Consider the following 14,994-nt stretch of genomic DNA (forward strand, 5'->3'; position numbering starts at 1 on the left):
TTGTATCTACACTGTTTTCATCCATCCATTAATTCATTGCATGTGTGTGTGTGTGTGTACATATACAAACAGAATGATGAAATAAATTCATGATGCAAGTTATAGTATGCAGCTGACCAATCATCAAAAGTAATTTCTTACCTCGTAGCTCTCCTGCAGTGGTCTGAAATAGAATCTCCCATGCTATGGATACGAATCGGTTTTTGTTGTTGTTGTTGTTGTTAAATTTTGCTTTACGTTAGTGCTGAGCAACTTTACTTTAGGATTTTGGCTGATGGAGCTAATATTACTGGTTTTTTAAAAAAATTTATTTATTTTATTTATTTTTATTTTTGGCAGTGCTGGGTCTTTGTTGCTGTGCGCAGCCTTCTCATTGCAATGGCTTCTCTTGTTGCGGAGCACGGGCTCTAGAGCGCAGGCTCAGTAGTTGTGGCACACGGGCTTAAGGGCTCCACGGCATGTGGGATCTTCCCGGACCAGGGCTCGAACCCGCGTCCTCTGCATTGGCAGGCGGAGTCCCAACCACTGCACCACCAGGGAAGCCCTAATATTACTGTTACAATGATTATCTAAATGTATAAATGCACTGTTTACTAAAATAAAAATTACTCAGCATATGAACGCTAAGATTAAAGATTTAGAGAACAGTTAGGATCACAAATACCCCTACATTTGAAGATCACTAATTAGTAGCAGTGACACTGAATGACAATATAAATTAAAATGGAAATGTTAAAGGCCAATTTAAAATTTAACACCTGGCAGTTAATAAGAGAAGGGAGTTCTATGGTGGCATCAGAAAACCAATTACCAGTGAGTTTCAAAGACACTAAAAACATTCATTTGAAATTGGACCAGCAATACATGTAACTATTTCAAAATTCAAAGCAAAGTTATATCTAGATATTTATCTCAAATGAGGAGAAGAAAAATAAAGTTTATAAATGCACACGTGTCATGAGTCTCAGAAGTAAATCAAGGACTTCCCTGGTGGTGCAGTGGTTAAGAATCCGCCTGCCAATGCAGGGGACACAGGTTCAAGCCCTGGTCCGGGAAGATCCCACATGCCGCGGAGCAACTAAGCCCGTGTGCCACAAGTACTGAGCCTGTGCTCTAGAGCCCACGAACCACAACTACTGAGCCCGTGCGCCACAACTACTGAAGCCTGCGCGCCTAGAGCCTGTGCTCCGCAACAAGAGAAGCCGCTGCAATGAGAAGCCCGCGCCCCGCAAGGAAGAGTAGCCCCCTCTCGCCGCAACTAGAGAAAGCCCACGCAGCAACGAAGACCCAACGCAGCCAAAAATAAATAAATAAATTTATTTTAAAAAAAAGTAAATCACAACGGTTGTGATTGTTTTCTTAAATTATAAGCTCTAACATATTACTAATTTCCTTATAAATAAACTGTTCATTACATAAGTCATTACAAATAAACACGTATCAACTGTATAAATATATTTCATTAAAAATTAAAAGTATTGAATATCTGTGTCTGTTTCCTAATTAGGAAATTTACAGTAATGGAATACAGTGATGTGTAGCTGCATGACCTTGACCTACTAATAAGATCTCAGCCTCGGTTTTTCCATTTGTAAATTGAAGAGCCAACAAAATGGAATTTCTGAGGTTCCTTCTGGACCTAAAATTCTGTTTTTCATGGATCACACAAACAGTTAGAGAAACACTTCACCACATACCTTTGGATGCCGACACGCATGGATCTGAGTGTCACGGTCTGTTGTGAGATGATGAAGGATGTCAGGCATGTTTCGAAACATGTCTAGTTTATCCACGTGAACCTGAGGAAAACAACACAAATAAAGCACATTATTGGAATTGTATTTCCTGTAAATAAAGTGTCCAAGGGTAATTAGGCAAAGGCAAATCATCCAGTTAAAACTAAGTCTTTCTTCTTCCTCAAAGCCTAGTTTTCAGCTCTTTCAACACAGGACGCTGAGATCCCATTCCCAGCAGTCGGCGTTACCACCCGTTGCGGGTGGTAATGAAAAGTCTGGCGACTCGGCTGGTGGATTTCATTGGATCAATCCATCAAGAGTCATTCGATTCATATTTATTGTGCACCTGCTCTATGTCAAGCTTTATTCTAAATATGGGGTGTACTGCAGTGAACAATCAAGAATCACTTGCTCATGGAATTCCCTGGCGGTCCAGTGGTTAGGACTTGGCACTTTCACTGCCGGGGCCCAGGTTCGATCCCTGGTCAGGGAACTAAGATCCTGCAAGCCATGAGGCACAGCCAAAAAATAAATAAAATAAAATAAAATACTAAAAAAAAGGAATCACTTGCTCATGAAGACACACACAACATGCTGCATACAGGCAGCTGGGGGAGAGGGAGGCCAGTGGGACAAGGAAGTGGAGACCCAGATCCTCCCTTTCCACACACCTCTTTATTGGATGAAAAGGAGGAGGGCAGATGCAAAAAAGCAAAACAAAACAAACCTCGGCCAATTTAGAATTTTAAAGCGAATACGTTTTAAATTGTTAAAACCCACATGTCAGTTTTACTTAAATCTTTTCTGGGTAGTTTTGAGTAAACAGCAAGTACCTAAATCAATACAAGGATAGTGAAATAGCATTCCCCAAAAAAGTATTCTCATTTTGAAGTCTGAATAACAAAACAGTTTAGAATAATGTTAAAGCGCTGTGGTAATTAATACCAAGACAGGTATAGAAAGAACCCGAGCATGGGACTTCCCTGGTGGTGCAGTGGTTAAGAATCCGTCTGCCAATGCAGGGGACACAGGTTCGAGCCCTGGTCCAGGAAGATCCCACATGCCGCGGAGCAACTAAGCCCGTGCGCCACAACTACTGAGCCTGCATGCTGCAACTACTGAAGCCCACGTGCCTAGAGCCTGTGCTCTGCAACAAGAGAAACCACCGCAATGAGAAGCCTGTGCACCGCAACAGAGAGTAGCCCCCGCTCACCGCAACTAGAGAAAGCCCGCACGCAGCAACGAAGACCCAACACAGCCAAAAATAAATAAATAAAATAAATTAAAAAAGAAAAAAAGAACCCGAGCATGACTTCTTACTTAACCTGTGATATCCTGTGACTTATCCTTATTCCTCTCACTACCTGTTTACTAATGACTAACAAGAAGTAACAAGGAATTGACTTTTCTGGCCTAAGAAGGAGATCAAAGAGGTAAATTCTGAGATGTACAGAGAAACAGGGAGAAACTTTCATCCTCACAAAAATGAAGATGCTTGAAAAGGTTGCCATAAATCATCTCTCAGGTCCCTCTAACAAAAAACCTCACCAGGGGCTTCCCTGGCGGTCCAGTGGTTAAGACTCCACGCTTCCACTGCAGGGGGCACAGGTTCAATCCCTGATCGGGGAACGAAGATCCCGCAGGCCGCCTGGCATGGCCATAAATAAATAAATAAATTTTTTTAAATTAAAAAACCTCACTGTTCTCCCTTTTAAGATTCCTTCTCTAGAATTGTTTTAGACCCCTACAGAGGGATTAAGAGACTTGAAAGAGGCCTCACTCCGGGGTGACTCCAGGGTCACCTTCCTAAGGCCTGCTTTCTCTTCCACCCCCTCCATCCCCGGACCCCTCCTCGGCCCAGGGTTTCTCCCTACGAGGCCTCAGAGCTGGAGGCCCAGTCTTTTCAATTTCACACACCACTAAAATTCACAAAACAAATTTGGGACTGGTAAGTGGTTGCTACCTTTATATTTTGCCAAGAGAGGACGTGAGAAAAAAAAAAAAAGCAAATAGTAAAATGTGTGCAAGTGTGTGTGCACACATACAACCTATTATCACCGTGATTTTAATTTAAAGGACCATCTGAACAGCAAAAAATATACGAACAACAATCTCAGAATGAAAGCAAGTCCTTCCCAAAATGGAGAATTGGCAGCTTTACACCAAAAACATTTGGACACAAAAACTTAAGGAAGAAATTAAGGAAAGAAGGGCTTAGGAAGTTAGGGCTTAGGGAGGGAGGGAGGGAGGAATTTTTAAAATTGCAGATGCAGAAGCACTAAATCTTTTCAGTTTTACTAAATTACGTTGTATATAAGCGTTAAGTTCTTAGCACAAGTCTGTTAGCTGGGGGATCGATAGTAAAAGTTGACGAATGAAGTAGAATTTAAATTTCCGACTCGTTCCAGCGTTTCGTTTTGTTCGGAGTCGCCACCAAAACTCCATCTCCTTTCACGGGACGTGGGCGCTGCAGGAAGCACTTGGCCTGCTCAGCCGGCCGCCCGGGGTCCCGAGAGGCCAGCACCGAAGGCTGGAAGGGACGGGTGAGCACTGGCTCCCAGCCTGACCCGATGTGAGTCCTCCACGGCGAGGGGGCTCAGTGCCCCAGGACGGTGTTCTTCACACACTTCTGACCATGACCCTCAGTAAGAAATATGTTTCCACAGCAACCGAGGATGCATACGCAGCATGTATGTACAGACGGTCCCAACTTGGGATGCTCGACCCAGGATTACTTAACTTTGCGATGGTGAGAAACCAATATGCATCCAGTAGAAAACGGACTTCGGATTTTGAGGTACGATCTTTTCCTGAGCTGGCGGTACGATCCTCTCTCGTGATGCTGGTCAGCACCGCAGCAAGCTGCCGCCCCAGTGAGCCACGCGATCGCGCGGGTGAACGGCCACCGTCCACACACCGACCACCGTTCTGGACCCAGATAACCATTCTGGTTTTCACTTTCACTACAGCACTCAATAAATTACACGAGACACTCCACACTTTATTGTAAGATAGGCTTTGCGTTACATGATTTTGCCCAACTGTAGGCTAATCTAAGTGTTGTGAGCACTTTTTTTTTTTTACATCTTTATTGGCGTATAATTGTTTTACAATGTCGTGTTAGTTTCTGCTGTACAACAAAGTGAATCAGCTCTATGTATACATACATCCCCATATCCCCTCCCTCTTGCATCTCCCTCCCACCCTCCCTATCCCACCCCTCTAGGTGGTCACAAAGCACCGAGGTGATCTCCCTGTGCTATGCGGCTGCTTCCCACTAGCTATCTATTTTACATTTGGTAGTGTATATATGTCCATGCCACTCTCTCACTTCGTCCCAGCTTACCCTTCCCCCTCCCTGTGTCCGCAAGTCTGAGCAGGTTTAAGGTAGCTGAGGCTAAGCTATGATGTTCAGTGGGTCAGGGGTATCTAAATACATTTTTTTTAATTAATTAATTAATTAATTTCTTTATTTTTGGCTGTGTTGGGTCTTCGTTTCTGTGCGAGGGCTTTCTCTAGCTGTGGCAAGCGGGGGCCACTCTTCATCGCGGTGCACGGGCCTCTCACCATCGCGGCCTCTCTTGTTGCGGAGCACAGGCTCCAGACGCGCAGGCTCAGTAGCTGTGGCTCACGGGCCCAGCTGCTCCGCGGCATGTGGGATCTTCCCAGACCAGGGCTCGAACCCGCGTCCCCTGCATTGGCAGGCAGACTCTACCACTGCACCACCAGGGAAGCCCCTTAAATACATTTTTGACTCAATGAGATTTTCAACTTACGATGGATTTATTGGGCCGTAGCCCTGTGGTTAAGTCGAGGAAGATCTAGATATGTACGTGTCTGATTCCCCACATAAATTTTCACAAGACAATGTTTATTCTGACTGTAAGCAATACACTCAGATATTTCCTAGTTCAAGTTTATTCTCACTGCTGGTCACAAACACTGAATTTATTTCATGACCCACAGTTTTGAAAAAATACTTCCTTTAGGGGACTTTTCACCAAAGGGCTCTTCCCACGGTCAACTCCTCCCAAGAGGAAGCGAATAAACAAAAGATGACAAAGGCTGTGTTCGTCTGTCACAGTTTCCAGTCTGGGGGGACTCTGGGGGGAAACGGGGAAGGAGGGGAAAGGCAGAGTTGGGAGGATGGAAAGCACCAAGAGGAAGGAGAGAGCCGTCAGGCACCTGGACTCCGAACTCCTCGCTGAGGTTGGTGAAGAGATACTCGTACCCGTAGGCGGCCTTGCAGCTCAGCCACACCACGTGGTATGGGCTCCGCGTGATCCAGCCGCGAACCAGCTCCAGGATCCCACGCAGACACTCCTCCTGGGCGGGAAGGTTCAAAGGCAGTTAACGTCGTTCCGGTCTCAGGATTCCCAGATAGTCACGCAAATGGGGACAATTACCATGCGATCTGTTATCCCACAAACTTCCCTCTAAGAGATGCGGGCCACGCTCCAGGGAGACGTACCCGACTAGGAATTTGGTAATATTTCGGATGGCAGAAAGTCGTGTCTAAGTACACACTCTGGATGTCTTTCACTCTGAAAACAAAAATGAAACAAGGGGTGTGACTCACCTCATGGGAAATAAAATATGGATAAAATCTAAACTCTTCGTTAGAGACAGAAAATCTAGACATCCAAATGGATGTTCCATTTGGAATTTTTTTTTATTATCAACTTTGTCAGGAAATGATTTCCATATAACAAAATAACACAGATTTTGCATATGCGGTTCAGTGAATTTTGACCAATTCACGTAACTACTACCCCGGTCAACACACGGAATGTTACCATTACCTCATTTCAAGAGGAAAAGTTTACTTTCCTGTTACAAATGTTATTATAATCGAGTTAGACTTCTAATAGAAACAAAGGCTCATATTTGGGGGGGGCGTGGGGGGAGAACAATAAAACCTTGAAAACAGTGCAGCCTTAACATTCAGGAATCACGCAAAGCCCAGTACCTGCCCCCGGAGTGCAGGGGCTCCACCCTGGCAGCTTCTCCTTTCGCCAATCTGAAGTCTCCCGTGTACAAGACAGTCCCATTGTTGCCCTGAAACAAAAACCTGAAAAGGGTACAGACAGCAGTGACTGCTAAGTCTCATGCAAACTCCTAATACAGCAAATATATACTAAATCCACAGCCCACGTTGCCTGCCAAGCACAGCCACTATGATAAGGTGATAATGGAACTTCCACAGCACTAAACCACACCAGGCACTCAGCTGCACCTCTTCCCAAAGGAGGAAAATAATAACATGATGGATATATCGCTGAGTTTGCAAGAGATGTCCTCTGAAATACATCAGCACCTTCCACTATATACTGAGATCATCCCTGCTCATGGAGAGAAAAATCCATGTGATGGGAAAATGCAAAGCCAGTGGAAAGACTGCTACTGAAGACTTCCATTGTAAGAAAGCCACGTTTCGAACGTGACCGGCACCTCAGTCCCCCAAGTTCAATTTGGAAGCAAAGATTACAGGAATTGCCATCATAAGACTCCAACCTCCCTGTACAGGTTATTTTCTAGACCCTACAAGTTTATTTCTACAAATATAATACATATCTACACAAAATAAATGGGCAAAATAGATGAGCCCCCTTACATAACTGATCCTGGGCAATGACCAGCTGGTAAGAGAGTCACAACAATCTCTTCCTTCTAAAAAGAAAATAAAAGAAGAAAATAATAATCATAGAAGTTATCATTAGGACCCAGCTAAACAAAGCCCTCCTGAATACAACACACGCAACTACTTCCCAAGAACGTGGTGTGCCTTTCTCCTCATTTCCCCACTCTCCAAACCCTGGAAACAAGTGGAATCCTCACCCACAAACAAATGGTTAAACGTAGAGTTACAATGTGACACAGCAATTCCACTCTTGGGTATACACGCGAGAGACGCGAAAACTTAGGTCCACACAAAACGTGAATGTTCACCGCAGCATTATTCATACTAGCCAGAGTAGAAGCAGCCAAAATGTCTACTGGCTGATGATTGAACCAGCAAAATGTGGTCTATCCATACAATGGAATATTCTTTGGCCGAAAAAAGAAATGAAGAACTGATACATCCTACACCATGGATAAACATTGAAAGCATTATGCAAAGTGAAAGAAGTCACGAAAGACCGCATACTGTATGGGTCCATTTAAATACAATGTCCAGAATGGGCAAATCCATAGAGACTTACACTAGACTAGTAGTGGCCAGGAGCTGGGGGTAGGGAGAAACAGGGTCCCGTGTTTCTTTCTGGGCGATGAAAATATTCTGAAGTTGATTGTGGCAATGGATACACAACTCTGTGAATACACTAAAAGCCATTGAATAGTGTACTTTAACTGGGGTGAATGGTACGGTATGTGAATTATGTCTCAATAAAGCTGTTGTTTAAAAAAAAAAAAAAAAAAAAGGAATTCTCCGGCAGTCAAGTGGTAAGAACTCCACGCTTCCACTGCAGAGCACGGGTTCGATCCCTGGTCAGGGAACTAGGTTCCTGCAAGCCGCACGGACAGTTAAAAAAAAAAAAAGTCTGATGCAGCCTGGTCCCAAGTCACCATGCAGCACGCTGTACTGTCCCGTTAGGCGGAGCCTGATGGGCACTACAGCCTCTCGGGGCTCAGTACGTGGTGGGGCAGAGCTCTGGCTGCGTCAGCTCTCCACTCGACCATGGTAACTCCCCCTGGATGTCTGACGTCGTTTGTTCCAAAGGCCCTTTAGAAGGGGCTTTCTCGCTGATTGGAGGTGGAGACACACAAGTCTCAGTGGGAGAGGAGAAACGGAAAGGACCAGAGTGGGGCGGCTGGATTCAGCTCACCAAGAGCCACCTGCTGCCCGGTGCCCGATTCTGAGAAAGCGTTTCACCAACACACATTACAGGCCACCGGGCAGTGACAGCCTGTCCCCAAAAGTGTCAGCTAACCGAGCTCAGGATGGCATTTAGGAAGGTTCAGGCCATCCCTTTCCCCTCCCTCAGGACAGTAAGTCTAGAAGTACTCCAATGCCTGATCTCCTCCAGGGAGGACATGTGAAAGGTCGGCCCCTGTCCCATCACAGTCACACCACCAAGGACACCCTTCAGAGTTAAACGTGGCCACAGAGCAGGTTCTAATCGGGCTACGGAACAAATATTAACGAGATTTGCCATAAGATAGGAAAACACCGCCTAGCCCTAGGTATAATTTGAGATAAAAATAAATAAATACAGAAAAGGTGGGTTGGTACTCCTACTTACTATTAAAAAAGATAAATGCACAACACAAAAGTACCTGCCTCTAAATTTAAGGACAAAAAAATAAATTGGATCCACTTGGACAATGTCTTTTTCTTGAATACGAAAATGATTCAGAAAAAAAATCATAATATACATAAAGTTGCTGCAAAAACATTAAGCACAGTTTTATATCCTGAACATTATAATAAACTTAATAAATGTGACAATCACACTGTATGGTAATATCATTACTATCGAGCTCCTATAGTTTGCATGTGATACTAAATAGAAGCAGTTCTGACATGGTCCAGTCCTTCAGATGTAGAAAATAAATACATCACAAACGTTTTTTCCCCTACAAACTCACTCATTTACTATAAATTTTATTTCGGGTTACATGAGCAGTCAAATCAAGGAGAAAGATAAACAATCATTTAATGCTGAGTATAATAATAATTTTTAAAAACACAGTATTTAATATTTAGTTACCTCGCCTGATGCTTCATCGACTAAAGATATCTGGGTAGGAGTTTCAATTTCAATGGATATCTATTAAAATAAAATAAGAGATCATGTATACATTGTATTATACATTTTCATGGTTTTTCATGGCTTTACATGCCTTTACCATCTCAAACACAGAAAGGGAACTAAGAGATGTTACAGAGTCTCTGTGGAACAATTTCTGATTTCACTATAATAATGGTTTAACAGCCCCAAACCATGATAAAGCTAATACAATACCTTTCCTGAGGTTGATGTGGCAATATGGATTGGATGCCTTACAAACTTACACATCCTCAGACGCAGCGATTCTACATCTATGAATTCAATTTTCCTCCCTTCACCTCCCCACGTATCCTATGTGTTTAGCTTTTCTGCTGCAGAACACAGTCTGCCATCAGTCCATGGCGTGTTGGCCTAATTCACAGATTTGAGCTGCTATGAAAAGGTCAGAGTGTACGTGCACATTTTACTAGACGAGCAACGAGCACAGAGAGGCATTCAGTAAGTAGCTGATGAATAAACATAATTTCCCACCTTTTTAGCCCACTGATGTCATAAAATTTACAGTGACTGAGATTCAGGTGTGAAAATATCCTTGCATTTCTGGAATAAACACACTGTATTCATGATACACTATATTTTAATACTGTGAGATTCAGTCAGCTATGACCTTAATTAGGACATTCACATGTGAAATGGCCTTTTGTTCCCCATTTACTATCATTATCCATTTTGCCAGTGAGGTTGAGCAGCTTATCTTTTTAGTCTCTCCTACAACAGGGATTATTTGTTCTTTGAACATTTGGCAAAATGCACCTATAAAACCATCTGGGTGTGGGGCATTTTTGAAGAAGAGATCTTTGAAAACTGTTTTAATGTCTTTGATGCCTACTTCTTTATTCAAGTGGTCTACTTTTCTTGCCTCAATTTGGTATTTTCCTACTTTTCCAGTATTTATCCACTGTGTCTAAATTATTGAACATACTATCATATTAATTTTCAAAACAAGGCATTGCTATTATTAATAGCTATTTTCCTTTTTATCATTCTGTATTTTTATATGCATCTTTGTTTTTTTAATCGATCTTGGCAAGATTTATCTCTATTTCGTTTTGGGTTTTTTTGGTTTGTTTTGTTTGTTTGCTTTGGCCACACTGTGCGGCATGTGGGATCTTAGCTCCCCAACCAGAAATCAAACCCGCATCCCCTGCATTGGAAGCACGGAGTCTTAACTGCTGGACCACCAGGAAGTCCCTAAATTTATCTCTATTTCTCTAGAAACCAGCTTTTACTTTTGTTAATCTTCCCTTTTATTTTCTGTGGTAGTTAGTCTCTAGATCACTAACCTGTCCTTTTCTCTCTATTATTTTCTTCTTTCACATAGCCTTAGGTTTGCTTTGTTGCCCCTTTCTGTTCTTCTTGAGTCAAAGACTTATTCCATTTAGCTCCAGTCTGTTTTCTAAGAAATGCATTTAATGCTCTCAATTTCCCTTCAAGTACTAACCTAGCTGTGCTCCACACACTTTGACATGTCACACTTTCATTGTCCATCAGTCCTAAGTATTGTATGTTTTTCTTTACAATTTCCTCTTTAACCTAGAGTTGCTTGTGGTATGCATTTAGCTCCCATATGTATGGGATGATTTTAACTCTCCTTGTATTTCTGATTTCCAACATCACTGTATTATAGTAAAAGAACAGATCACTAGGATTTCTTGAAACTTCTTTAGTGACGTAGTACATGCTCAGCTTTGGTAAATGTTCCAAGTTTACCCAAAGATCTTTTCTCTGTTCGGTTTAAAGCTCTGTGTTTCGATTGGTTCGCGTGTACTAATTATGCCATTTAAATCTTCTGTATATTCACTTACTTCCCGTCTCCTTCATCTTTCAGCTTCTGAGAGTGGTCTGCTAAGCTCTCCAGCTAGCACTGTTGAGTTGCCCCTTTCTCCCTTAGATTATGAGGTGGCCTTGAACAACACCCACTCAGCTGAGCTGGAATTATCCTACAAGCCACTTCCACGTACACTTCCAGGTTAGCAGTGGCCACAAGAAACACCTGTGTGAGATCTGGAAGGCAGGAGTGAACCAGCAGCCATTTGTCAATGCTCCGAAAGGCACCAGAAGTTATAGCAGCGCGGGCACGCTGCTGATCTGTTGGCTTACCTCACTGACACGGGCAGTACGGCGGCAGCTCCGTCCTCTGTTGGGTATCCTCCCGAGCTTCTCGGAGCCCTGGGCCACGTGTGTGGAACTCAGTGACCAAGGGGATGGCCGTGTTACCAAGGCTGGGAGGAGTGGGAGGCAGACATGGGTCCCCATTTGTCCCTGTGGACTCTAGCCTGTCTCTGCTCTTCTCTCCTTCTTTTTCAGCTTTCCTTCCTGACTGCTGGCCAGACTGACCCACAGTAACTTCAGGCCTAATACCAAGTCCAAGGTCACAGCCTTGCTGTTGTGTCCCTCTGCAGAGGGATCCCACCCCAACTGACAGATCAGAGGCTAAGACTGAAGATGCCACACGTGAACCAAGAGAGTGTGAAAACACTGCGGTATGTTCACTGTGGGACTTTCTGGGGAGAGGAGGGTAGAAACCAGGCTGGGAGGAAGTGGTCTGTGTGACCTGAGAAAATGGGAGCAGGTGGCCCTGGTTTTTATCGTGGTTACGGGGTGGGCCTGGGCTTGCATGTTTGAATTCCATGTAGGTGCCAAGGAAGGGGCAGGCTTTTTTTTTTTTTATCAGTTTGCCCAGATGTGGGGCAAGTGGAGGTGGGAGCTGAAAGCTGCCAGCAATCAGACATCAAACACTCTTGGTGATGCTTGTTCAGACTTCTCTGCCGGCACCCCCAATTACTGACGGTTTAATGCATATCACAAACCCTAATTCTATCTACTCCTCGTGGTTCTTTCCCTCATCAAGCACTGGGTGATCAGGTGCTACTCTATCCAGTTTGACGCTACTTTGTCAATTGCATTTATGTTCATATCTTCTTGATACTATTAAAAGCTTGTTCCTCTTAATAGTAAATAACACCTTCTTTGAAACTTATGATATTTTTTTTTGCCTTCAATCTCTGTATGATATAAAAGTTGCCACTCTGGCATGTTTAGCTTCTAATTGTTCATTATATTTTTTCCTTTTTATTTTTTCCCCTTCAACCTGCATTTTTCCTTTAGAGTGATTTATGTCTCTTGTAGACCAAGACTGGTGGATCATTTTTTTTTTTTTTTAGCCTAACCAAGAATTTGTCTGTTGATCCAGGGTTGAAGTAAATCCATTCATATTTATAGCAATTACTGTTATAATAGAACTTTTGCCACCATCTTCGCATCTTCAATGTGCCATGCTTTTTTCTCCCCTTTACCCTCTGTTGGATAGATCCATTTTATTCTGCCAGATTCAAAATTATCCATTCTATTTTTATTCTGATTGTTATCCCTTTCTTATTATAACCCATAAATTTTGTTTATTTTTCCTAATCTATCCCATGATCTAAATAAAAGGATTTATCAATTATGTTAATGAATGTTTTATACTTTAAAGTAATAAAATGTAACTCAGCAAGAGAGTCTGTGAGATTAGACAAAACTAAGAATCTAGGTCAACATGTTGAGGAACAAGAAAGAAAAATCAGCAACGATAAAATGCCAACCTCTTCCAAACTAATGAATTACAAAGGCTAAACAGCAACACTGTAATTACTGTGGGTAAATATAGCCTGGAGAAAGCAGGCTTTGAATAATGCCGATGCTTTGTTCAATACCTCAAAAAATATTTCCCACTTGAAAAGAAGAATTAGTGTCATTCAAAAAATAAAACTTACAATTCGTTTCTCCCAAAATCTGTACCTCGGGCTTGTTAACAACAGCTCTTTAGTAACAGGCGAACAGTATAAGTAAACCTTCAAGCTGAAAACAAGAGACAAAAAAAAAAAAAGAAGCTGTTTTAGTACAATCGAGAATGAGACATCTGGGTGACTAGGAGATATGTTTCAATATATGTCAGTTGCCTCGAATAATTCAGAAACTGAGCTGGCAGGCCAACAGTCCAGTGACCACCTCAGTCCCACCGAGACTATAAAGGGACAGGGAAGAAGCAAAGGAGAGAAAATACTGTGTCCTCTGACCTCCTCAAAGGCTGGTCCTCACCATTCTCATCGTAAAGACACGTGTTTTAGACAATCAGGTATGTCTGGAGAGATACCACCAAATGGTAAACTACCTCTGCAGAAAGGGAAGTGGACAGGAGACGTCTGCCTTTTACTTCATATAAATCTATTCTGTTTATGTTCTTAGTGGGCAGAAATCAATTTCATGACAAACTTTAAAAATTCAACACTCCAGTTTAGAGGTTAGGAATGCAGTCTACAGCGGATCATACTTTCCAGAGATGCCCACACTGACGTATGCACCCTAACCACACACCGTCTTCTTACAAAGTGGTCATGGAAATTCCCCCACTGACAGGAGGCATCTGTGTTAACCTCCCCTTGAACCTGGACAGAGCTTTGTAACTGCCGTAGCCAACAGACTGTGATGGACGTAATACAGCAGGCCTTTCGAGGCTAGATCTCCAGGCGGTATGGCTGCCGCTGGCCCTCTCTTGGGACATACACTTTTTTTTTTTTTAGTTTCCATTTAAGAAGTACTGCTATTCTGAAACCACTATGCTGAAGAGCTATTTTTTAGAGACAGAGATGCCCAAAGTGCCCCAACTGTTTGAGTCTCCCCAGCCCAGATGTCAGACATTGAATGAATGAGCCTTCAGGTAATGTCAGCCCCCATACGACACCCAGTCAGGCAGAAACCAGCCATCCCCACTGTACCGTCAGAACTCCTGACCCATAGAAACAGACAGAGAGAATACATGATTAGTGTTGTTTTAAGTCACTGAGTTTGGGGGTAGTTTGTTACGCAGCAATAGATAACTAATACATAGGCTCTAAAATCAGACAGACCTGGTGGGAATCCTGGTCCTGCCACTTACTGGCTGCGTGACTTTGGGCAACTAATTTAACCCCTCTGGTTCCTCAGTTTCCTCATCTGTAAAATAGAAATAATAATAGTATCTATTCAAAAGATTATCAAGAGGCTCTAAGGAGAATGTCAGCTCCCAGAAGAGAGAGATTTTTGCCTATTTTGCTCACTACTGTATCTTCAACATCTAGTATGAATATATATTTTTAATAAATATTAGCTACCATTATCACAAACACAGACTATTGATATCACTTAGCAAAGAAGCCTGCTAAGTCAAAGATCAAATAGTCAAAAAGTCAATAGGGTCCTTCCTATGTACAGTTGACCCTTGAACAACATGGATTTCAGCTGTGAGGGTCCACTTACGCACGGGTTTTTTTTTCACTAAATAAGTACCATAGTACTACACAATCTGCAGTTGGCTGAACCCACAGATGCGGAACCAGGATAGGGAGCACCAACTATAAAGTTATATGTGGACTGACCTCATAGAAGGTTGGTGCCCCTAACCACTGCATTGTTCAAGGGTCAACTGCATATATCTTGAGAATTTG

At 42.8% G+C, this 14,994-nt stretch overlaps 1 protein-coding gene across 9 annotated transcripts in view; it reads right to left on the reverse strand.

Moving 5' to 3' along the window:
- Window positions 1–14,994, reverse strand: part of DCLRE1C (DNA cross-link repair 1C) — a 116,036-nt gene that overhangs the window by 12,622 nt on the left and 88,420 nt on the right. For 6 of the 9 annotated variants that reach the window (XR_014261327.1, XM_082452834.1, XM_082452833.1 and 3 more), the window contains 7 exons: window positions 13,285–13,369; window positions 9,449–9,508; window positions 7,351–7,406; window positions 6,706–6,807; window positions 6,208–6,280; window positions 5,922–6,062; window positions 1,698–1,799 (listed from right to left, as the gene is read on the reverse strand). Coding sequence is in view for 8 of the 9 variants with exons in the window: in XM_082452834.1 (XP_082308960.1) it covers window positions 1,698–1,799; window positions 5,922–6,062; window positions 6,208–6,280; window positions 6,706–6,807; window positions 7,351–7,406; window positions 9,449–9,508; window positions 13,285–13,369 (619 nt within the window). In the remaining variant the exon portion in view is untranslated. Of the gene's footprint in view, window positions 1–1,697; window positions 1,800–5,921; window positions 6,063–6,207; window positions 6,281–6,705; window positions 6,808–7,350; window positions 7,407–9,448; window positions 9,509–13,284; window positions 13,370–14,418; window positions 14,504–14,994 lie in introns of all 9 variants that reach the window. The other 3 variants (XM_082452838.1, XM_082452837.1, XM_082452836.1) reach the window with 3 other exon arrangements.

The sequence above is a fragment of the Balaenoptera physalus genome (genome assembly GCF_965194825.1).
Source record: "Balaenoptera physalus genome assembly, chromosome: 2".
NCBI classification, from domain to species: Eukaryota; Metazoa; Chordata; class Mammalia; order Artiodactyla; family Balaenopteridae; genus Balaenoptera; species Balaenoptera physalus.